Raw genomic sequence first — 24,073 nt, 5'->3', positions numbered from 1 at the left:
GCATCTGTTAAGTATATTTTCTTTTTTTAAAAAAATCATTATTTTTTTAGTCTTCTTAGCCCTGTTGTGGTGCACTGATGGGAAGTGTAAAAAAGACCCTATAAATCATGGATCCTTTGGGAGGATTTCCAAAAAAATCTCATGTCAGGACAGTTGGGTGGTGCTTTGGAGCCGGGTCCTTTTTTTTCCTCCCTTTAAAAAGACTAAAGTAGGTTTTCTGGCCTTCTGGGTAATCCTTGTCCTAATTTGCATCCCTCTTACCTGCCTCGGTCTACGTGAAGCTCCAAAATGCCTCTAATTAGGGAAAACATGGAAATGAAAAGCAATTAAAAAAGAGTTGTTTCTAATGAGGCTTTGACACTGATGCTGCTGCTGAGGGTGAGTTTCCAGGAAGGTGGAATTGCACGGGGAGCAGTGACTGACATCCAGGGTTTGATGGATCTGGTTAGCCACTGGAACACATTTTGCTGCTTTGGGCAACACTGAATTTACTGTTGACTCTGCTTTATTTTTTGCCCGCTCTGCCTGGAGGGAGGCAACAAGCCATAGCTGCTTGGAAAAAGCAGCCTGGGAAGCCCCGGAATTGCTGCTTGGCCGGGAATAAAGGGCTTGCTGCAGAGTTGGGCTGGCCTGTGGCAGCGTGAGCAGTGTCCTTTCAGCGGGGTTTGATGGAGAGATGTTCCTGCAGCTTCTCCTTTCTCTCCCTACCCAGGGCCCAGCGCCCTGGGATGGAATTCCAGGTGCCCGTTTGGCACTGACAGACAGGAATGGGAATGAGCACGGCTCAGCAGCTGTGCCTGGCTCTTAATTGCAGGTTCCTACAAGAAAATGGCTGTTGGATGCGGTGTAAAGGAATGAAATCCTAATGGCCCGAGCAGATGATAGAAAAGGTCTGTGACAACTGGATGGATAGTAATGGTTCCCTCGGTCACTGGAGATGTAAACAGGCACTTCACACCCCATTTTCCCTGTTTTAACTCCGCTCCTAACAGAAGGATGGGCTGCCTTGAATTTAAGCAGATGCGAAGCGGCAAGGAGGGGAGAGGAAGCCTGTGCTTGCTCATGTGTCTGTAAAATGCTGAACACACAAAGATGGGGTAATTGAGACAAGCCAAATGTTTATACAAGGGCATTTCTAGTGCACCCATCCTTAGCAGGACCGGAGTTCAACTTGCCTGGGGGAGAGGATGAAATGAGACCAGAGACTTGTTTTATTTTGTTTATCTGCAGGAGAATCAAAGCAGGGCAAGGGACAGCTTTGATGCAGGTCAGACGTGGGTTTTGTTAAGTGCAGGGTTTGGTTTGGATTCATTAGCCGGCTGCAGAGGGAGGAGACCTCACCCGGACGAACACCAGCCGGAATAATTGCTTTGCTGGGAGAGGAAGAAAATCTAACAGTGGAGTCAGGGTGGGTTTCTGCTGACTTGGCTGCACTGCAGCGTTTGGGCAGTGAGGAACCATGGCTTTATTTCTGGATTGCCCAGTGGCAAGTACTGAAATGGCCTTCTGCCTTTAGCTGGTCCCTTTTAAAGAATTTATTGTGGAGCATCTCCTCTTACTCCTTTTTACAGTCTTGCTCTCGGGTTTTTTGTGAAGGGACATACTTCTCCTGACGAGGAAGGTGGTTTTGCTCACTGTCATAAATTCCTTCCGGGCTAATAGCTCTTGGATGAGTTTCAGTGTGGCACCTTGCTCATGCCCAGAACAGCCAGGGTTCTCAAGTTGGCAGCAAATGTTCCTGGCTCCCACAGACAGAGATTTTGGAGAGATCAAGCAAGTTCCGTTATCCTACACTAGCAAATTATTGGTGTTTAATACTTGTCTTGAAAAAATTGCGAACAAAGGGCATATCACAGCCAAAACTTGCACAGGTTTCGGCTGTGTGATCAAAGTGCTTTGGGGGGATCAAAGATCACTCCACCCTCTTAATGGGGGTTTGGCTCTTGGGCTGGAATTGCCATTTGAGGGGACACTTGTATCCCAATGGGATTTAGACCTGTGACCGTGCAGGGGTAGAGCTGACACTGCCAGCTCGTTTTGTGAAGGTCACCAAGCAGGAGTGGCCATCATTCATTAACAGCTTTCTGAAACAGAAGGCTCTGTTTTCCTGCCAGTTTCCTGAGAGGTTCCCTGCTCTCTCCTTCCTTGGAATTCGTGCAGTTTGCTGTTACACTGGAGCAGTGGACAAAGCATGAGTACTGTGTGTGACAGGCTGCTCCTCCTAGGACTTCCATGTTGCATAAATCACTTCTCTTATGCCTCTCTATAAAATTTAAATGACATCTGAAAGGAAGGGACTTGCCAGCCCCGTCCAGCTGAAATATTCAAGTTGTTTTACATTACATTGGTATTGCTCAAATCAGAATCTCAGCCTTTGGGATGGGACTTGTGACCACCTAAAAATTAGGGCACAGCATCCACAGGAGAGATTTTGGAGAGAAAATGTGGTATTATTTCTTACCCTAAGGGTGTGTGGGCTTTTGATTTTCTTCTGGTATTGCACTGGCTGCTGTGTCTTTTCATTGAAAGCAATAATTGCTTGCAGTCCTTGGGTTTTGGGTCAGCAAAAAGGGCAGGTTTGGGTCTACTTTACATTCTGGTCCATGAAGAAATTGTCCCTTGTCTAAAGTGCTTTTCCTTCAAACTGTTAGGTCTAGAAAGCAAGTGTTTTTTTGAGACAAGGTGGTTCACTGGAATACTTCACCCTGTTTTTCCTCAGAGGTATTTCAAAGCACCAGTAAAATGTCATCTCCTTTCAGAGTCTCTTTATGTTCTGGGAAGGTTTAAAAACTTAAATATTGAAAGATAAGCAAAAAATTGTAAAGAGATTTGAATGATGAGATGGTAACACAATGGCAAAATTTGGTGAATGCCACAATGGCACAGTGGTGAAGCTGGTGAAGTTTTGGGAAGTTACAGCAATTAGCAGAGCCCGCCCCCAAAACAAGCAGGGAAAGGTGAATGATATGAAATGGGGTGAATATTAAGAATGTAATGGATGATGTCTATAAGAAGTGGAAAAATATCAGGGAGAAGAAAGGAGAAATTACAGGAAAGAAGGACATTCTAGGAAGATGTGGAGAATGCTTCCCTCCCCTTAGGGAAAGCATTTTGAAATAACTCCTGCCATCGTGGATTTTCTGAAGGTCCTTGGTGCTTTCCCAAATCAGCCCTTTGCCAGGCGTGGGGATTTCAGTTCTCTGCCCTGAGTGCACGTAGCAGGGCTGCTGGGGGTCATGGCAGGAGGCTGGATTAACATTCCCAGCAGGCTCTGGGGTTTGGATAGTCTCTGTGATCTTTCCTTATCCCCTGCTATGTGGGGGGAACCATGTGCTGATGATTCCGAGCAGGTGATATGGCTGGAGGGGATTATTGGAAATACAACTCCCTCTTCTTTCCCATGGCCACAGCTTGGAGGTCCAGCAAGGAGCCTGGGGGCCTGTCTGCTGTCCTTCTGCCCCAGGTTTTCCTACTTTTTCCTCCTGGAGATAGAGATGCTCACTTTAGCATGGCAACACGAGGAAAACCCCATCCTTTCCCTGCCATCGTGGATGACATTTTCCTTACACCTGCAGACCCAAGATGGAAATGCAGCTGTGATCATGTCTGGATAAGCTTGCTACAAAAGCTCCAGTGGGATGGCTACTCCTTGTCCCTGAGAGGAGAGCTCTCTTTAGGTACAAACCTCTATTTTTCCAGTGCAGATGCTGGGGTGGGGAAGGTGGGGTGGACATGACAGGACTTGTGCACGTAGCTCATGGGCACTTCAGTCTCGCTGTGCTCTGTCTGCAGATGTGGGAGTGGTGCCCAGGTTAATCATCCAGGCAAGGGGAGGGAAAAACATCCATGGGTTGGCTTCTTTTCAAGTCAAGTGTGCTCCGAGCTAGGCTCTGAAATTCTGCCTCTCTCTGTTCCTCATCGTGGGGAGGGAAAGTTCTGCACATTAACAGGGGGTGATGCAATTCTTTCTGCCTTTGTACATCCTCGTTTCCAAGAACACAGTGTCTTGGCTGTCTCAGTGTCTCAGCCCTGTGGGAGCTGTTATGGGCTGAGGGATTTGGTATTTCCCTGGAGCAATCTGCTTTTGCAGGGAGGGCCCTGACTGTCTTGAGGCTTTCATCAAACATCTTCCACTGGCCTCTTGAAGGTGAGGGGAAGCTGGAGGATCTTTAGTGTGCTGTGTTAAAAAGAGTTGCAGGCTTGCTTTCCTCTTTGTTTTTAGGAGCCTCCCCTCAGTGTGAGGCTCTCTGGTATGTGTTTTGAGGAGAGGATGCTGGATGCCTGCAATTCCCGCTGGGTTTGGCTGCTGTTTTAGCAGGTTTGTCCTGGAAGGTGATAATCCAGCCACTTCCCACTCACCTGTCACTGCACATCCTCTGTTCAACATCCCCTTGTGCAAGGACTTCTGTGTTTTCCTAGAAATAGGAAACAGTCATAAATGACATCAGTGATCTAAAGCTCAGCCATTTCGAGCCCCTTGCCATGGGCAGGGACACCTTCCACTAGACCAGGTTGCTCCAAGCCCCATCCAACCTGGCTTTGAACACTTCCAGGGCTGGGGCAGGCACAGCAGTAGTTCCCAGAAGCTGAAGGTTGCATTCCTAGCAGGACTTAAGCAGCTGTCAGGTGGATTCCAAGTGCAATATTTACTGCACTGTAGAAAAGAACACTGAAATACTTTGTGTTCCCAAGCTCCTGAAAAATGGGCTGTCTCACTAGGGCTGCACATGATGGCAGTTTCTTTCCAGAGCCTGAAACAACATTCCTCATGGCCCTGAGAGGGGAACATCAGGCGTAAGGTGAAGGCTGTGTTTTGGGGCAGGCTCTCCTCTGGGTTGGTGCAGTGCAGGAGCTGTGGCTGAGCCAGGCACCACTGACCCAGGCAGCCAGGGATGTTTCCCTGCAGGCAGGAAGGGAGGGAGCCTGCTGCCAGCTTCACTCTGGTGACCCACATTGCTTTCCTTTTTTCTTTTTAAGATAAAAGTAACTAAAGATGCAGGGAAGAATGTGGCCTCTGGAGGTCAAATGAAATGATGGATGCAGGTGTTTGGAAAAGCCATCCATCCACGCTGGTGTGCGCAGACCTCTGGGAAGGGTGCCAGTGCAGAGTAGTAGAAGAGCTGTGCAGGAAAGAAAGTTAATTCATAGCATCCAATCTCCCAGCTCAGTTTTTTTATTTTGCTGAGGGGGAAAAAAAGAGGGAAAGGGGAGGAAGGAAAAATACAGCAGAGTATTTTTCTAAATCCCCTACTCTTTTTTGGTATCAGGTTGTGCTTTGTTTACATGCTGCTGGTTTTGAAAGCCTAGGGAGTAACAGGCAGGGAGACACCTGAAAGTGTTGGAAGCACCAAGGCCTTGCTGATGGGAATTCCCACCACCAAGATCTTCAGGAGAGATGGGTGTACTGAAACCAGGATTGTGATTGGAGCTGCTCTAAGTACTTGTAGTTCTGGGAATGTTCCTTTGTGCTTTGCTGCAATGTTTTTAGAAGTAAGTCTTGTGCAGCAAGGGGGATTACCCTGCTTTTGCTCTGGAGGGCTTCTTCCTTAGAACTGAGTTGATCCCTGCAATCAGATGGATCCCATTCATCCCTGGTGTGGGATTGCTGTAGCTCTAGGAAGGTGCCAGGCTGGTGATGGCATCAGCTACAGTCATGGCACAGAGGGGGTTAAGGTGGGGAAAGGAGAGTGTGGAATCATCTCCCAGGTTTTACAGCTGTGTTACAGGGGAACCTCTCCCTCTCCATACAGGGCTTTTCCTTCCTGACCCATTCAGTAGAGAGGACACTTCCCTCGAGTGTTTCCTGTGCCACTTTTCCTAAATCTCTGCATTCTTCAGGGAAGCTGTGAATCGTTCAGGGAACAGGCAAGCCCTCAAGTGTGGGACTCTTCTACTTTGAGACCTTCTCCAAGTAGATGCAGATGAATAAAAACTTAAAACCCAAGGATCCTGCAGGAACCTGGAGTTAAAGGCATTGTGATATGTTTCTGAAGCCATGTAGAACTGCATGAACAAAATGTTGGAAAAAGGGATTTCCTTCTTTGAGGAGGTAAAAAAATAAAATTAAAAATACCTAAGCTGCCTAGTGGTCAATCTGTTTCACATCATCTTCAAGAAGGAAGAGAAGGAGATTGCAAGGAAGAGTTCTGCCATATCACAGTGTCATGATTAAATTTGTAATGAGGCAGCAATTATTTCTAACCAAGCGTGAAGCAGCCTAACAGGAATTGGCTCACACCATGTCAGGGAGCAATCTTCAGCCTGGCAAATATCCATGGCATGGAGAGGGATGTGAACAGAGCCCTGTGCTCCTCCTTTCACTGAATCTGTGTGGACAGTGATCCCTGAGGCTTCATGTGAGCCAGAAAACACATTACCAAGCACTGCTGCAAGCTTATTAAAGAGGGAGAGTTAAAATGGTTAACAAAAGCACTTTCTCAGGTATTACCTGGTGTACCCAGCCCATTCTTGCTGCCTCAGGATGGAGGGAAGATGCATTTTCTTCCTCAGCCTGAACTTAAGGGATGCATATGCTTTGCCTCTGCTAAATATTTCATGGAGCAGCTTCTGTAGATTAAGACATCACTACAGTGAAGGAGCCAAGTGCTTTGATATAAAACTGTCCCTGTTTTACACGATGAGCACTGGAGAGATTTAGGAACCCCCCAGTCTGCTTTCAAGAGTCTAAATAAGTGCTTCTGCATGTGCTCCCGCTTAGCCTTGCTGCTGCAGCCCCCATGACGGGCTTGCTGTGTAAATTGTTCCAAGATTTATTCTGAGAGAGATGTTCAGTACTGACAAGGGGGTGAGAGACAAAAATTCATGTGCAGGAGCTCTAGAGATTATGGCAATCTTGGTCCTTGAGCTTTCTTCTCCTGTGGACAGTCAAATTTTGGAAAATCAGTTTTTCTATAGAAGGGTAAAGGGAACAAATTGGAGAGATGCTCCAGGTATGGATCATGGTAATTTCCAGAGCAACTCCTGACATCTCCCTGGCACTGTGTTGGAAATCAGGTCCAGATTCATGGTGGTGTGCATTGAAAAAATAAATATGCTTTAGAGAGGATTACAGGGCTTCAATTTTAAATAAATATTTTTTTTTTGCCATGACCTTACACACAGTGCTTCTGAATAATGAAAGCAAAAGGAACTGTTCCAGCATGAGCTCAGAGACATGTGCAATTTGTTTCCTGCTGAATGCTGCCACTTAGCAATGGATAATATGATTTATTTCTGACTGATGGCTAATCATGCTAATTAATAGACTGGTACTTCTCCTGGTGAGGCCAACCCATGCCCTGTTTATCTGTCCATCTTTTATCTGCCTCACGGGAGGGAGTTTCAATGCCTCACAGAGCTGCTTTTTATGCCTTCTTCTGTGGAAAGCCATGGTTTGTGATTCATCCGACCAGCCTTTCCAGCCCTGGAGTTACTTTTTCCTCCCCTGCACCTTCTGGCCATGGCTGCTTCCCTGTTGGTGTTATTCCACAAGTTTTGCCTCCTCTCCCTCAGTCTGCTCACCACTCTTGGACAGGATAAGCTTTTGTAGCCCTGGCATTTTCATTTCATAGAGAGAGGGGCAATTGGCTGTAGTTCTCCTCAACTGTTTGGTGGGCTTTTGTTGTCACTGTAAAAAAATAATGATAATTTTTAAAGCACATGTGACCCAGTGAATACCAAGGACTGTGCTGCTTAACTTCTTCCCTCCTTCCCCCCATGCTGTCCCTCTTGATCCCTATGAACTTGATCCCACTTCACAGCACTGAAGCACACAAACACATCTATCATCTTTGCCCTCTTCAGGATATTTTAAACCTGATTTTGTTTTTTGGGCCTGTAGTTTCTATGTGCCAGAGTCAATTAATTGACTCATTTGTAAGAGAAGACAGCAAGGAGCATCTGTTTGAGTCAAGCACTGAGGTTTCACCCACTTTCTGCTGCCATTATTTCCATTTGGTTTTGGACATTCAACATGTCACCTTGTTGAATCTCAGCAGCTCCCAGTGAACCAGAGCAATACTGGAAACAATTCTGGAGGACGTGAGGACACTCTGCACATTTCCTTGTTCTACAGGCTTTTCTTCATCATTTTTGCTCTTTAGTGAAGCCTTTGCTCTCCAACATTAATGACTGTGCAGGGGTCCTCTTTCCCTTTGGAAGGGAAGGGAGAACCACTTTATTAATCTGCTGCCCAGGGAGCTGAGATGAAAGATAAGGACTGTATTTTCTGGGGGCTGGAAGGGACATTACTGTCCTTGGACCCACAGTGACAACAGTATGATTTGAGGTGTACAATTCCTTCCTTGGAAAGGACACTTCCTAAATATCCAGCCTGGAACTGGAGATAGCTCTACATTTGCTGACATGGCTCACAGAATTGCTCAGGAGTGGATTGTTGCCTTCAAGAAGTAGAATTAGAGTTACCTTTCACCTGGTGCAGAGCTTCTGAGGGCCATGACTGGTACTGAAGGAAATTTCCTTCCTCTGCTGAATCAGCTGCAAGGATTTTCATGGCCTGATGGGATTTTTTTTTTTGTTGTTATTGTTGTTACCAAAGGGGTAAAAGGCTTAGTCTGTCTTGTTCACTCTGCCCTGGCTGAGATGATGCAGTTAACATGGCAGCATTTGTCCCCCCATAACCTGCATTTCTAATTGAAATCCCCCATCCCCCTGGCAGTCTCACTTCACCATTTGACACATCTGTCACTGGCTGTTGGCTGCTGGTGTCCTGGTGACTCTCCCAGGTTCAAGTTTGGAGCAAGCAGCATCACTTGAAGGGGACAGAACATCCAGAACATCACAGAGCAGAGATGGGCACCCCTGCTGCTCCAGAAGTAGCCATTATGCTGTAATAAATGCTATCACTAAAGCTGTGATCTAGTTTAGATTAAATTAATCCTTTGCCTCTCTTCTTTTCCACAGCTGTTCAGTCAAGCACTTTGGGTTTGACATCCATTAACAGTTTGATATCCACTCAGAAGTCATTTTGGGGGCAGGATGTTTGAAATTTGCCAGTTGGCAGGTTAGGAGCTACTTGGGCAAAGGGGAGAAAAACCAGTAGGAGGACCCCAAATGTTATTCCTGCATGCTGAGGAGAATTTCTGGTGTGTGCTGTTCATCAAAACACACAACTGGGCATGGAAAAAATCTGCAGCATAAGAAGATGGGAGAAAATAGTAATTGTTTTAGTTATCTAATCCATTATAGATTGATTTAATGTGAGAATAAAGTTTGCCAAGAGGCTGCAAGTTGTTTTGGGTAAATCTAATAGTGGCAAATCAAAAGACATTAACCTTTCTACAGGAACACTGCTGCTCCCAAAATATTGAACAAAGAGCTCTGTGTGCTGATTTAAATCCTGGTTAGAACCAATAATTTGAAACCATAGTTTTACATAGTGCATTTGGTTCATTTGGAGCCCTTTCCTGGTGTCTGTGTGAAAGATAGGATGAAGATTACAACAGTACCTAAGTATCTGAAGAATATTTTGGAATATCATATCCCTAAAATATCTCAGGGCTGGTGGGAAATGTTATTTTTAGACTCTTGATTTTTACGAGGCTGGTACAACTGGTGAAAGATTTTCACAGTTAGAAAACGTGGCAGACTGTTGAACTGTGAAAACAGTACCTTGTTTTACTTTATGTAACTTCTTAATTCCCCGACTGGAAGAAGGGGAGAGCTGGTTCCCATTCCTGGAACAGTGTGTTCGTGTTGCTGTGCTGTTAATCAAGCCCTGTGCTTTACCTTAGCTGCTCTGTGCTCTCCTAGGACATAGGACTGAAGCTGTTTCCACTGAGAGGAGCTGAATTTCCGTGTGATTCCCGAGCCTTGTTGTTCCCGTGTTGCTCTCTGGCTGTGGGCACTCTGGAACTAGCCCATTAAAACCCCCTTGTCAAGAAATTTCTATTATCTGCCAGCAAATACCAGATCTAAAAAACACACTCAGCAGAGCAACAGCTCCCCGTTGCCAGAGATAAAACATCAAATCCAAACCCAGTGGACATTGGGAATCCTTTATGTGTCTCTGAATTGCTTTCATCTCCTCATTGCTCCACTAATGGGTATCCCCATAGACCATGCAGTGCTCTCTGTGCTTCCCCCTCCTTGGGGCTTCTCCTGCCAATTTTCTGGCATTGTCAGGTAATTGAAGTGGAAATGACAAATGAAAGCGGTGCTGCCAGGGCTCCTCGCCTGGCAGCCGGTGGGTGATGCTGGTAATTGTTGCCAAAAGTGTAATTGCTCCGGGCTCTGCCTGCCGTTTCAACAGACCAGCCTGGAATTCCTCCTCTGAGACACTCGATCCCTGCCTGTTCTCAGTTGTCTCTGGCACAGGAACGACTTGGGAGGTAAATCCCACCTGGCACTCGGACTTGGACCTCCCTCGGGGGTTTCTCCCCGTGGTTTCTCTCCCAGGGGTTTCTCAGCTCCCTGCTCCCCAAAGCAGAGTCTGGGGCAGAGCAGCCTCTGGGAGAGTTAACCACAGAATTCCAGAATAGCTGGGGGTGGAAGGGAGCTCTGCAGGTCACCCAGTCCAACCCCCCAGCCCAGGCAGGGTCACCTGGAACAGGTTACACAGGGATGGGTCTGGGTGAGTTTCGTCCCTGGGCAGCTGTTCCAGTGCTCTGCCACTCTCATGGAAAGAAGCTCTTCCTCATGGTGAGGTGGGACTCCTTGTGTTTTAGTTTATGGCTTCTGCTTCTTCTCTTGTCACTGGGCACACCAAAAATTGGCACACCTTGGAGATACTTGTATGGATTGATGAGATCCCCTCTCAGTCTTCTCCAGGCTAACCAGGCCCAGCTCCCACAGTCTCTCCTCGTGGGAGAGGTGTTTCAGACCCCTCATCACCATCAGGTGATTGGTGGGGTACAGGACAAGCAGCAACCCCCTCGTTTTTGCAGTGACAGCACAAATCTGCAGCTCGACCCCTGGCTGGCACAAAGGCTGCAGCTGTGCTCTGCTGCCTTCACCCTGCTTAGCAACTGCAGCGATGCCAGCACCCCAGTGACCAGCTTCACAGGTCCTGCATGCTGCAGGGGACACCCCAGCACCCAAGGACATTTTAGGCATGGACTGGATGTTTTCAGGGAGCCATAAGAGGATGCAAACCAGCTGTTGTGTGCTTCTTATTTCCCCTGTCGCTGCACCAGAATAGCTCACACATTGTTATCTGGTGTGACAATATCCTGAATAAATTACTGAGGCTTTTCACATATTAATAGCAGACTGGTTATTTGTGATTTGTTGGGTGGGGTGGGTTGTTTTTGTTGTTGAGGTCGAGGAGGGACAGGTGCAGCTGTCTGAAGTTCCGATCGCCAGTTGAAAAAGCAGTGGTCCAAGAGATTTAGGTCTTTCTGTGCTCTGGTTAATGTGACAGGGTGACAGCAGCAAACCAGGAGCACTCACAGCTGCTCTGGGCTCCCTTTGCTCCATGTCTGCTCTTTGTAGCTTTTTCTTTGCTTTTACTGCTTGTTGTGTTCTTGCCTCCTTCTTTTATCTTTTTCTAAATCCTCATCAGTATTCTCCAAACCCAGGACGCTGTGCTCCTGTGTCTCCAGTTTTATCTCATTTTGTCTTGGTCTGGCTATCTGCAGGCTCAAAAGGTTTGGGAGCATTTCTTGGTTTTTTGGCCCCGGTTCTGCAGGCTTGCCCAAGTAATGTAGATGTATCTCTTCTTGCAGCATGGTGTTTTAAAATTCAGTTGAATTAGGTATCGTTTCTTCTTTTGATGTAGGGAAATCCAGGGAATTAATAAATTATAATGGCACTGCTTGGCGTTTAAGGAATCCTTTCCATCTTCAAAGCACTCTCTGCATGGTATTTCATTATTTATACTGTTAATTATATTAGTACTGGTAAGGAAAAAGCCCCTGAAATTGTCATTGAGAAAAATACACTCTCAACAGGATTGGAATCCAGCACTTAGATTGCAGCAGATAATTTGTCCACTGAGGTGCAGGGCCTTGGAGAAGATGCCAGGCAGGTTTCCAGCAGTTCTTTGGGTGTCTACTGCAAAGTCTTGCTCTATATTTGGAACTGTATTGCCTGGGAGCTTTGAGGTGTCCTTGTGCCTGCTGGGTGAGCACCAACAAAGCCTCACAACAGGACAGGTGGGATCCAGACTTTCTGAATTGGACACTTTAGGTCTGCTGCCAGGAATCCTAAGCTAAATGTTGAATTGTCCAAAGACCTGGACACTGAGACCCGTGAAGTGCTTGGAAGACTCTCATATCCCAACAGATCAGGTGGTACTTTCCTGACTATTAACTAGATAATGAATTTTTTAAAACTCTGCAGGGAAGTGTTGGTTTTGATCCTGTACCTGGCAAAAGGAATTTAGAAGCAGCTGATTTGAGCCCACAGACAGGAGTCAGCCTGCTTGGGCAATGATAGAAACCAGGGGAGGAAGAAGAGCAAAGAGGGGTTTTCTTACCACAAACCTGAGCATTTAAGTCTCAAAATGTGAATAAGGGTGGCTCTGTGCTGACATTGTGCTGTGAGGTTCCTTTGGTTATTATTCCACGGTGAAAACTATTTTCCTTTTTTAAAAGTTTTACTAAGCAGGAGAGATCAGAGGTGAAGGTTTAGGAGAACCAAAAGATGGGGCACTGAGTCTGTCCCCTCCCTTCCCACTCCTGGTTACCCTGTGGCTGCCTTCCCTGCCAGCTTTCCAGCACAGAGCTCTGCTGAAGCCAGCAGGATGAGTTAACTCCAGTGTGTGTGTTAGCTACAGCTTGGCACACACATCACTTAACCTTCATTTCTTCCCTAACTGCACCATCAATCTGCTGGCAGAGATGGTGTCAGGGTTTCTGTTCTGCAGCCCTATGTGAGCCAGGGGAGAGCCAGCTGTGTTCCTGAGCAGGAATTACCATCCCTCTTTGCCTTGCCCAGGGGCTGTGCACCTTCTAAGGTCAGCATTGCCACTGATGTGGGAGAAATGCTTTTAGAAAGCAGGGCAGAGACCCAAGGATTTTAATTTTTTTTTTTTCAATATTTTTTTGCCATCCCACTATTTGCAGATTGATGTTCTTGAAGTGCCTGAGCAAGTGGTCTGGTTTATCAGGATATTTTTTCTCTCATTAGGTGTCCTAATGGGCCTTTAAGGCACATTTCAGTATTTTATCATTATGCTTAACAGTTTTAGTAGTTAGCTGTAAATGTGCTCGTGGCAGTCAACTGTTAATCATCCTTCCAAAGTCCTGCTTAGCACTGTGAGTATATTGAGGTAAATCGCTACATGGTGTAAATGAACAGCAAGGTCTGGTCTCCTTAAAAAAGAGGCTGGATGACTGGGCTAGGGGCTGTCCATCCTACCCAGAACGTCCTGTGTGGTGCCAGTTTAGCCCAGTGTTTGTCTATACAACAGGGACAGGGATTGTCTAGCTGCAAACAGTGTTTCAGCTGAGAAACTGATCCTCCTCTTCCCCTTTTCTTGTGGAGGCAGCGTGGGATCGTGACCTCAGCAGGGAGGGAATGGAAGGGGGTCAAGCACGGCTGGTGGAAACCCTTGTGAATTAGCTGTGGGTGTTCCAGCTGGGTGCAATGATGGAGTGGTGGTGACAGCTGTTTCCAGATGTGTCAGGCTCTCTGCTTGGCCAGAGTCTCCTCCGTGGTGTTTGGGAATACACGTGCCCAGGTAGAGCAAACCCCAGGAGTGGCTTTGCCTCAAAGCCACCTCTGCTGCCTCAGCACCACCTGGGGTCCACCCTGCAGTGTGGCCAGTGTGAGCCTGATCACAGGGAAGTTTTCCAGAGATGTTGTACTCACCTGGGGCTCTTGGAGGTTGGATTGTGTTGCTGTTGGAGCTGATGACTGGCCCTGCATGGCCTTGTCTTTCAGCTGTGTTTTGGAAGCTGTTGAGTGACAAGTGCCAACACAGGGCCTGAGAAGCGTGTGGGAGGGAGGGGGCTCTGTTGCCGTCCATCCCTGTGGAGCCATTTGAGATGTGCTGTCAAGACAGGACATGCCCTGTGCTGCATGGGCCTGGTTTCCAACTTCCTTTGCAGAATAACACCTCCTGGAAGCCGGATTCCTGCCAAGACTGCCGGTGCCGGAGCGGCGTTGTCACCTGCCAGCCTACAGTCTGCAGAGCCCCTCAGTGTGACTTCCAGAAGGTAAGGGCTGAGTGCCTGTGGCTGCCCAGAGCCAGGCACGGGCTCTGAGTCCCTGTACTCCTCCTTGGAGTGACAGCACGTGGTGTGGGAAGCCTTTGTCCCCTTGCCTGCAGCCAGAGGCCGGGTGTTGGAGCAGCTTGATCCCAAAGGAAGCCCGTGAACTGGGCTGCAGCCTCCCAGCATGAGCCCCCCTTCTTTTGGAGGTGGGGCTGGGGCTCCCTGGGAGGTGCAGATGGGCACTTTCCACTCTGCTGAGCAACAACAGAGCTGAGATTGTCTGTCCTCCAGTTTCTTCTTCCTCGTGATGGTTGCTGAGCTTTCCTTGTCTCCTGCTTGTCTTTGTCTGGGTCTTCATTAATTGGCCATGGGACTGGTCTTGCATTAACATCTGGATTGCTGGGGTAGAGTGCACAAATAGCAGTGAAAAAGAGTGTTTTAAAGAGGCTGTCAGGATAATTATAAGGCTTTGTGAAGCAGGTTAAAATGTTTCCCAATATGACAGCACTAATGAGGAAATAATTTTGATTCTTACTGGTTTTCCCCATTATTATTGCTGTGTATTGATTAAAGCTAGACTGAACTAGTAGGAATTTTTGTGCTAAAGAGGAGGGAGATCAAGTGCTGTCATAGCACATGTAATAATGAGTGCACTAGATAAAATGATAAAAATCAGATAAATGAAAAGGTAGCTACTTTAAAGCTCATAAAGGGAAATAGGTTTATAGTGTCAAGCGAATCTGTGTGACTCCTTGACATGGGCAATCTCCAAGATAAAATGTTTAAGTGTTCCAAAATCATCTGGTCATTTAAACATTGAAAAGGATCACCAAGGATCTCAGAAGAAAAAAATCCTTTCATGCTTCAAGGCTAAACCACCAACAGAAAAGCAAGGTCAGAAATCATCATCTTTCTCTATGGTTTATTTCTTATCTACTCATTATGAGATTTATGCAAATATGGCCGATCTTGTTTCAGCAACATCTGTCTCATGTTTCTCAGTGGCCTTTCAGTGAAGAACCTTGAGTTTTGTTTTTTATTCTTTAAAAACTGGTTCACCTGAAGAATTCCCAACTGTACTCTTGGGGGTGTAAATTCTGCTGTTATTTTGAGGTCACAATGTCAAACACACAAAGTGCTGTGCCACCTCTCAGCAAGGCAATGTAGTGTAGCAGCATTCTGTATTTCACCTGAAACCTTTCCTTTCTGAGCTAAGAGCACCAGGTCCAGCCAGGCCTCATGGCTTCACTTGCATTTTAGATCCCCTGTTTGATGTCAGCTGTTTATTGAAATCCTGTCTCTTTTCAGGGAGAAGTGCTCCAAATAGCCTCCAACAAGTGCTGCCCCCAGTGTGCCTCCCGAGCTGAAGGATTCTGCCAGCACGAGGGACAGATCCACAGCGTGAGTGCCCTGTCCACTGCCTCAGCAGGGACCATCCTTACCTGGTTTTAGCTCCCTGTTTGCTGCAGCCAGTGGAGGCTACTGAGCTGGTGTGCAGGGGAAGGATGGATCTCTGCAAGTATATCCTGTCACTGCCAGAGAGTGGAATTTAGCAGGAGTTTGGTCAGCAGGGTTTGCAGTTGCTGAGCAGTTGGGTGTCCTGTGTGGCTTAATGGGAGAAATTTCCCCACTTATTCCTTCCCTTTGCTGTTTCTGTGCTTGGCTGAGGCAGTGCAGTAACATCAGAAGGGGAGCAAAACACAGAGAGATTGACATCTTAGTTGTGCTCAGAGGAGCTTTCCTCTCAGCAGCCACCTATGCTGCCAGAGATTGATTGCTGCTCTGCCACCTGGGTTCTGTGTTCTGTAATCCTGAATTATTCACAGAGCAGGTTCTGGGATGTAGTTTCACCCAGGGGGGCTGCAAGGCCAAAACAATCAGAATAAGTGTCTGGAGATGAGGAAAAAAATCAAGATTCATGGGTAGTAGTTAATGAATCATGTCAAACAACTGGCAAATGTAGAAAAATGGCTTTACAGCAAACTCAAGTCCTATGTGTGGTCTCTCACAGACTCTTCTGTTTGACAAGAGGCAAGTCAGGTCCAAATCTCAAGAAATATGCTAAAATGCCCAGACATATTTGCAGGGCTGTGCATATTGGAGGGCTGTGCTCTCCACACCTGAGATGGATGTTGAAACCCTCTGTTCCAGCATGAGGCATGGCCAGCATGAAGCTGGTACAAGCTAAACAAAAGCTGGAACAGGAGGGGTAGCACACCCATCCTCTTCTCATGTTTCTTTGGGCCTGTCATTTGGTGGCACTATGTTTTATCATAATACATTAAATTTCTTCATGTGCTATCTCTGCATTTTCCTGTGCTGTTCTCCTGCTGCAGCTTTTGTCTTTTGGCTCTTTTTGAGCCTGTTCTTTGGACAGGCATCCCCACAAAAAAGATATGGATGTATTCGTACCTCAATTGCATTTCACATCCCAATCCTGCTGCCATGTGGTCAGAAAACCACTTTTTATCAGTGCCAAGCCTCATCCTGGAGAGAGGAGGAACTTGAAAAGGGACAAGGCTTATTTCCAGCTCTCACTGTGCCCTTGGTTGTGTTGTGTGCAGCACGGCACGCAGTGGGCCAGCTCGGGATGTGTACGGTGCTCCTGTGCCCACGGGAAGGTGACCTGCAGCCCCAGGACCTGCCCAGCCCGCACCTGTGGCCAAGGGGAGCTGCAGGACACTGCCCAGGGCTCCTGCTGTCCCAGATGTGTGGGCCCTGGTGGTGAGTACTGTCTGAGCTCAGAACCTCCTTTTAGCCCCAAATCTGGAAAGCTTTTCTGTTCTTGTGCAGTTTTGTTGGGGACACACCGGAGGCATGTCTTGTAATTCCCTTTCTCTCCTGCTGCCATCTTTACATTTTTAATGGCTTCACCCATGGGCCAAGAGGTGGGGGCAAGCTTTAAGCAGGGACCAGATGTGCCTAATGTTGTCCTCCTTTTGGAGATTAAAATTGGGAAAGACACCTCAGGTATTTCCTGTGCACTTGGACTGCAAGTTCCAGAAATGCTTCTTCAGCTGTTGGGTGCCTTTCCTTGTAGAGTCCCAGTGGGAGTGGTGCATCCAGAGCTCTTAACTCACAAGCCGCTTGGAAACTGGGGGAATTGTTGCCCTCTTAACCTGCTTTGGCAAACTGCAGTTTGGAATTCTGAGACGCACAGGAGCTGTGTTTTAACTATGGGTGACAGAAAGGGATGAAAGGGCATTGGAAAATAAACCTCCTCCTTGTTTTCCTGTCCCTAAGAGCCTTGCTCCTTTGATGGCCACGTGTTCCAGGATGGAGAGGGCTGGAGCCTGGGTCGGTGCTCCAGGTGTGTCTGCAGGGATGGTGCAGCTCAGTGCTCCACAGCTTCCTGCCAGCCTCTGCTCTGCAGCCAGGTCAGGACCCTCCAGCCTTCTGGGAATGTTCCTCAGCACCTCCTTTTCTGTGGGCAGCATGCATTTCTCATGCTGGGGAACAAATTAGCAAGCAAAGCTTCTGGGTGACAAGTGGGTGGTTTGGAAAAGAGATATTTGACCTGCAGAAATGGTGTGGAGTGATGGTGAAGCCTGTGTGTCTGTTCCCTAATACTTTCTTTCCCCATCATTTCATTTTTATCATCCCTTTGCTGGTTAATTAGGCAAAAATTCTGTCTAAAGCAACTGCTTTTTGTTTTCCACTCAAAAAAATTGATTTGGAGTTGATCAGGAAGTGTTTTTATTTCTGTTGAGTGAAGGAATGAAAACACAAGATTTATAATGGGGTTTAACTTTACAAATTTCAATGTTTGGTTTGCAGCTGGAAAGCTTGATCTGCAGATCTCGTTACTGTTTTTTTTGTACAAGAACTCTAGAAGTGCATTTGAGAGTAGTCAACTGTGGATTAAATTCCCCTTTTGCCTTCAGAAATACAAGGCAACTTGAGCTGAAAGAAAAGTCTCAGAGCAGTGTTCCTTCTGTCTGTTTGTGTTTAGAAAACAACAAAACTGGGAAGAGGAGTTAGGCAAGCTCATGGTTTTAGTCCAGTTAGGAGAACAGGGAAACTGCTGTCTCCAAGGTCTTTGCTGTGGACAAGTGATGAGTTTTTAGCATTTATGCAGGGATCACCACAGCCAAAACCCTACAAGACTCTACAGAGCATTAACACAGGGTTAGGAAAAGCAGCAAACTGTTCACAGTACTCCAGACTCTGGGCAAATCACTCAGATTTTGGAATTCTTGTTGTTGTGTTGAAGGGTGTGACTGTGCTCTTTGGATGTTTTTCATGGGGCCCATTGTACCCTGGTTTTGGGCCCCTTGGTGTACTCCTTTGCAGCAGCATGCCTGGAACTGGTTCCCTGGAAATCCTTGTCTCTGACCTTGACTTTATGTTTTAGGGACTGCCATTTTCCAAGTATTTTTGATATATCCAATGATGAATCCAGGAGCTCCCTGAATGAGAATACTTCACTGAGAAAATCAAAAGCAGTACTCACAAACCTTTTTCTCTGTTGATGCTTTCCCAGCTTTCTGTTACTGGACAGATGTTTGGACAATTAACACTTTTTTTTTGGTCGATGAAACCCCACCTGTTAGAGAGTGTGTGTGTGTTAATTGTGTTTTGCTTTGTCCTGAGATATTCCACTAGTATTCATTTACTAAGTACTCTACATTAAAAGGAATTTATGCCTGCTTTAGATCCCTCCTTTCCCGCTCCAAGTGGACTTGCCTTACCTGCTGAGCCATTGCACTAATGTTTAATCAGCTAATCATTAGGATCTAATTTATGGAATCAGGAGTGACTGCGTTGTTGCTGGCATGTATTTGAGAGTAATTGGGTGGCAGCATCCAAGTTAATGCAGCAGAAAGCCAGTTCTGATGGTGTTCCAGGCATTTCCTATCAAGGACATGTCCCACTGGAAGGGACATTAGCAGGATGTGCAAAGAACCTGTTCTGATCTCAGCCAAACCAAAGATTTTCTTGCATGGGCCTTTATCTCTGTCCCTTCCTTTGTTCTCCACTCCACAAAAGCCAAGACAAAAATTCTCCCAGGATTAAACTCTCATCTTCCATCTTTCTGATAACTTTGCTCTTCCCTAGGAGCTGAGGGGGAAGAATGCCAAAAATTCCTGTTGCATGCCACCAAAATACACAAAGAAGGTCTTTTAGCTCTGCTGGGAAATTTTGCTTGGTAACTTTTGTGCAAAGTCTTCCACTGTTTCTTTGGGAGCTCAGGGTTTGACTGATGAACAGTGCTATTCCCAGCTGTAGGATGTACATGGACTGGGAGCAGTGGAATTAGCCAGGTTTTGGATGGTTGGAGTTGAGGCACACAGGAAAAGTAATACTGGTGTGAAGTGCCAGCATTTTCCAACATGATTTAAATCCATCATAAAAAAAAATTGAAATTGGAAAAATCCAGTTTTAAGCATAATTTAGCATTTGCACAGACAGTATGGATGGATTTAACTAAAACAGTGCAGATGCCTGAGAGGTGGTGAGTGTAAATCACACCTTCAAAACCTCAAAATGTGGCAATTCCAGAAAAAAACTTCTCTCATCCATCTCCTGCTTTATTGTGCTTCCCTGCACAGCTGTATAATTATTTTTTTCCTCTGTATACCTGAATGTAAGCACTTTATGTCATGTGTATGAATTTATCTGCATCTCTCCATGTATTCACACCTCAGTTGCCATCTAAATAAGCCCAGAAAATGAGGTGGAGAAACCATCTTTAAAGCCTTTTATTCTGCTCCTGTGCTGCTTTTTGGGCCAAAATGAAGCCCTGAGTGGCAGAGGGTTATCCCATGGATGCTAAATGCCTGGAATTCCAAGCACTAATGTTCATGCTTTCTTTTCCTTGTCTCTGCCTGCTGTTTAGGAGGAAGTCATGGTTCTGCCTCCTGGAAAATGCTGCCCAGAATGTGTCCCCAAGCCCTGCTCAGTGTCGGGAAGAACGTTCCAGGTGACTTGTGACAAACCACACCAAAACCACTCCCAATTTTTAGCACATCACTCTTTCCCTTCTCCCCAGCCTCTGACTTTTTGCCAGCACTGATAGCTTACTGCAAACACTGCTCTTTTCCCTCCTGGCAAGGCAGGAGAGCTGAAAGAAATCAGGACTTGATAAGAATTTGCTGGCCAAAGCAGATGAGGCGCTTTCTTTCCACAATTGTTTTGAAGGAGGAAAGCAGAAAGCACTGGTGGTCAAAGTATTTATAGCTTTCATTGTGTCATCTGGAATTAATTGAGTGCATTATTTAATGAATGTGGGATTTTCTGTCAATGATTTTTTTTTTGGCTAATAATAGTAGTTTAGGCCTCCCCAATGCCACTAGCTTGCAATTAATGAGAAATACACTCTCACAGTGTGATCTAGACCTCAGCCCCTCTTCTTCCTGTTTGCTGAGCATGTAGAGATCAGCATTTTTTAAGGAAAGTTTATTATCTGATACAGACATGCAGAAGGAGCCATCATATTCCATAAGCAGCTCAGGTTTCTGAAAGGAATTTGGTTGTTTTCCAAGAGTGTTTAACAGCTCTATCCATGTTCTTTTTCAACAGCACGGAGAGCAGTGGCAAAAAAATGCCTGCATTACATGTGTGTGTCAGAGAGGGGAAGTCAGGTGTCTGAGGGAGACCTGTGGCTCTGTCACCTGTGAGGAGGTACTGAAAAATCACCCACTCTGACAGCCCAGCTGCACTTCTGCTGTGCCAGGGGCCTCAGAGAGCCCTGCTCACTGCTGGGTGCTGTTTCCAGGGGCAGAGCAAGGTGCAGCGTCCTGGGAAGTGCTGTGAGGAGTGTGTGTCTTCCAAAGGGAGCTGCTCAGATGGTGGCACCATCAGGTACCACGGGGAGATGTGGAACAGCACCCTCTGTGACTTCTGCATGTGCCAGGAGGGAGAAGTCACCTGCCAGGGAGCTGAGTGTGCCAAAGTGGAGTGTGCCAAGGTGAGAAAGGCTTTCTTCTCAAGGCTTGGTATTTTATTTTTTCCCCTCCCTTTTTCTTGTTTCTCAGCTTGAGGCACTCGAAGAACCAGCCCTTGTTTTGTGCAATCCCCTCAAAAATATTTCACAGAGAAGGAGAGCAAACCTGGAATTTCCCATGCAAGTTTCCACAGTGGGCTTCCACTGTGAAGCAAATCCAGTTAATTTAACTTGGATTCCCTCCCATGCTGTGTCTGTCTGCTGTAGTGGAGGGTCAGACACACAGGGGATTCAGTGGTGATCACTGGACTTACCAGGAGCTGAACATGGGGAAAATGTGCAGGTCAGAGATGGTTAAAAGCCTAAGAAGTGTTCCTTTTATCCTCATTCTGTGTGCTGCGGTGGCCTTCAGGAAGGTAGTTGGATATGGAAGTCAGTGTTCTACTTTTCTTCAGTTTTTCCATGTCACTCTCAGCATGGAAGTGAGGCTGGCAAGGTGTTTTATTCCCAGTGCTGTTTACTCCAAAACTAATACCCTCCCTGCCAGGTTATGTTATATTTGCTCTGCAGTGGATGTGCAAAATGCATTAGATAGGGTTGAATGCTTCCCCCACATGCTTTGAATTGGCTTTTTTTGCAGTGGGATAAGACTTCTGTGTTGTCTGTCACTGCACAGGCTGAAAGGATTGGGATTGGTCATCCTGGAGAAGAGAATGCTTTGGGGTGACCTAATTGTAGTTTCCAGTACCTGAGGGGCTCCAAGAAACATAGAGAGACTTTTTGCAAGGGTCTGGAGTGACACAATAAGAGGTCATGGCTTCACACTGACAGAAAGCAGGTTTAAATTGGATATTGGGAACAAATCCTTCCTGTGAGGGTGGTGAGGCCCTGGCACAGGTTGCCCACAGAAGCTGTGGCTGCCCCATTCCTGGAACTATCCAAGACCACTTGTCCCTTCCAGCCCAAACCTTTCTGTGTGTTTCTGTGATCTGTTTTAATTGGTGGGTTCTTACTTGTTTTTTCCTCACAGTGTCAGTGAGGAAAAGGGAAAGAATTGTGGCCTCCTGGGTTTTCTGCTTCAGTGGGGATGCTCTTCTGGTGACCCTGCCTGTGTGTGCTAACTCTTGAGCAGCAGCACCCTTGTGGTGTGTCTGAGGTCCAGCCAAAACCCAGCATAATGGTTTCACTGGATTAGCTTGTTTTAATGAGTGTTCAAAGGAGTTAAAACCCACACGTGGGCTCCTAAATGGGACACAAAAGGGTGCATCGAGGCATAAAAGTGGATGTTCACCTGTGCTTGTGTCTTTGAAAGAGCCAAAATGCACTGAGTGTGGGACCCAAAGTCACCCCTGGCGTGGTGCTGCTGCTGATCACGGGAGCTGAAACTGCTCAGAGAGATTTTGCTGGATGAAAAGTCGTGGTTGCCATAAAATCGCGTGCAGCTGTCTGAGCGAGCTGCCTGCGTGCTCCTGGCTGTAAATTGGATCATTTACACTAATGATGATGGCCTGCTGTCATGGCTCAGTGGGGAGGATTAGTTAATATTCATGCTCACATCTTGGGTACTGACAAAAAAAATCCACTGTTCAGAAAAGCCAGGGGTGTCTTCCAGTACAACAGCTGGAGATGTTAACGTGTAGGGTTCAAAACCCCTCAAGTCATGTTCAGTCCTGGTTTGCCTCAGTAGTGCAAGGTGTGCATTAATTAATTACAAGAAAATGTTTGCTCAGAAAGCAAATGCCATGTTTTCTTTCTCCTTTGTATTTTCCTTCTAAAGTTGCAGATCTGTTTACTCAGGCACCTGCCTCAATAAACCAGAGCCAGTGTGAAGCCAGGAGCTCCTGGATTTCTTTCCTCACAAGGCACTATTAATTTCCTGGTCACATCCTCCTACTGGAAGTGTAATGAAGCCACAGATAGGAACTGCAAGAGGTTCAGCTCCAAACCCTTTCAAACAAACTCGCCCAGCAAAGTGTCTGTGGTGATTCTGACCTGATCCTCAAAAAGCCATTTTCAGCAGGCTGTGAGCACGTTCTCCACCTGGAATATGATCAATCTCTCTGCAGCAAAGCCACAAGTTATCTCCCACAGCCTCTCCCTTTTCTGAGCCTTGGCAGAGCAGCATAGCTGCATTTTTCTGGGGCTAGGCAAGCCGTGTTCCATGGATAGCTGCTCCCAGTTCTCCTATAGCCTCTGTTTATGGATGTGGGTGGGGATGGCAGAGTTTACAGTACACAGCAGTGACATGAGATCCAAACCCTGCCAAAGGCATTTTGGAGTAATTGAAGAGCAGAGATGTATAGAAGCAGCAGGGAGAGATTTGGGCTGTGTGTGGTCCTTGGAGACTAGGAACCAGGTGGTTCTTCCTCTGTTCCCCTGCTCAGGAATGCACCAGGGATGCCAGAGTGTGGCCTGGCTTAGGTGTTCTTCCTTGGTGACCCTAGCAATGACCAGTGCTGCTGCTGCCCTGTCTATGTCTTTAATAATTCCCACACAAAGATTGAGTGTGCCAGTGTGGCACAGGGAAAATGATCCTGGAACAAACACCCAATTGGCATAAATCAGAAAAACTTACTGGTAATCTTGGAAACCAAAGCTGTTTCTTGTGAGCTGTGTCCTCGTTCCCTGGGAAAAAGAAATCTCTGTCTTTTCTAAATATTCAGCTTCCACTTGGGCACAAAGAGTAGTAGTGAATTGGGGCACTTTATTCCTTTCTCCTGCTGCTAAATTCTTATCTTCAAACTGAAGTTATTTAAGTGGAATCTGCGGAGCTGTACACTTGTGACAAAGAACAGGCTTTTTCCATCTGGGATAAATAGAGCATGAGCTTTGAAATTCTCTTGGGGAAGTAAAAGTAGAACATTGAAAAGGAAGGTAAGCCTCTATGCATTGAAGTCCTGAGGATGGCCTGGTGAAATCCCAGTGATCCATGGTAAAAAGGGGGAGTATTTCTCTGTGGGATTTGGGGATGAGGTAATGGCCTTAGCGCTGAATTCCGAGGCCTTTCCTGGGGTTTATTCTGCAGCTGCAAAATTGGCCAAGAACATTTTCCAACCTCTGCCTACAGAGG

At 46.5% G+C, this 24,073-nt stretch overlaps 1 protein-coding gene across 2 annotated transcripts in view; it reads left to right on the top strand.

Annotated features, from left to right (window-relative positions):
• FRAS1 (Fraser extracellular matrix complex subunit 1) overlaps positions 1 to 24,073 on the top strand; it is a 106,029-nt gene that overhangs the window by 18,473 nt on the left and 63,483 nt on the right. For both annotated transcript variants that reach the window (XR_013181943.1, XM_077176820.1), the window contains exons 3-9: positions 14,013 to 14,120; positions 15,426 to 15,518; positions 16,682 to 16,841; positions 17,361 to 17,494; positions 19,957 to 20,040; positions 20,640 to 20,741; positions 20,836 to 21,027. Coding sequence is in view for 1 of the 2 variants with exons in the window: in XM_077176820.1 (XP_077032935.1) it covers positions 14,013 to 14,120; positions 15,426 to 15,518; positions 16,682 to 16,841; positions 17,361 to 17,494; positions 19,957 to 20,040; positions 20,640 to 20,741; positions 20,836 to 21,027 (873 nt within the window). In the remaining variant the exon portion in view is untranslated. The remainder of the gene's footprint in view (positions 1 to 14,012; positions 14,121 to 15,425; positions 15,519 to 16,681; positions 16,842 to 17,360; positions 17,495 to 19,956; positions 20,041 to 20,639; positions 20,742 to 20,835; positions 21,028 to 24,073) is intronic.

This window comes from Agelaius phoeniceus, chromosome 4 (assembly GCF_051311805.1).
Source record: "Agelaius phoeniceus isolate bAgePho1 chromosome 4, bAgePho1.hap1, whole genome shotgun sequence".
Lineage (NCBI taxonomy): Eukaryota > Metazoa > Chordata > Aves > Passeriformes > Icteridae > Agelaius > Agelaius phoeniceus.
The sequence above is the reverse complement of the archived record's forward strand: the minus strand, read 5'-3'. Positions and strand labels throughout refer to the sequence as shown.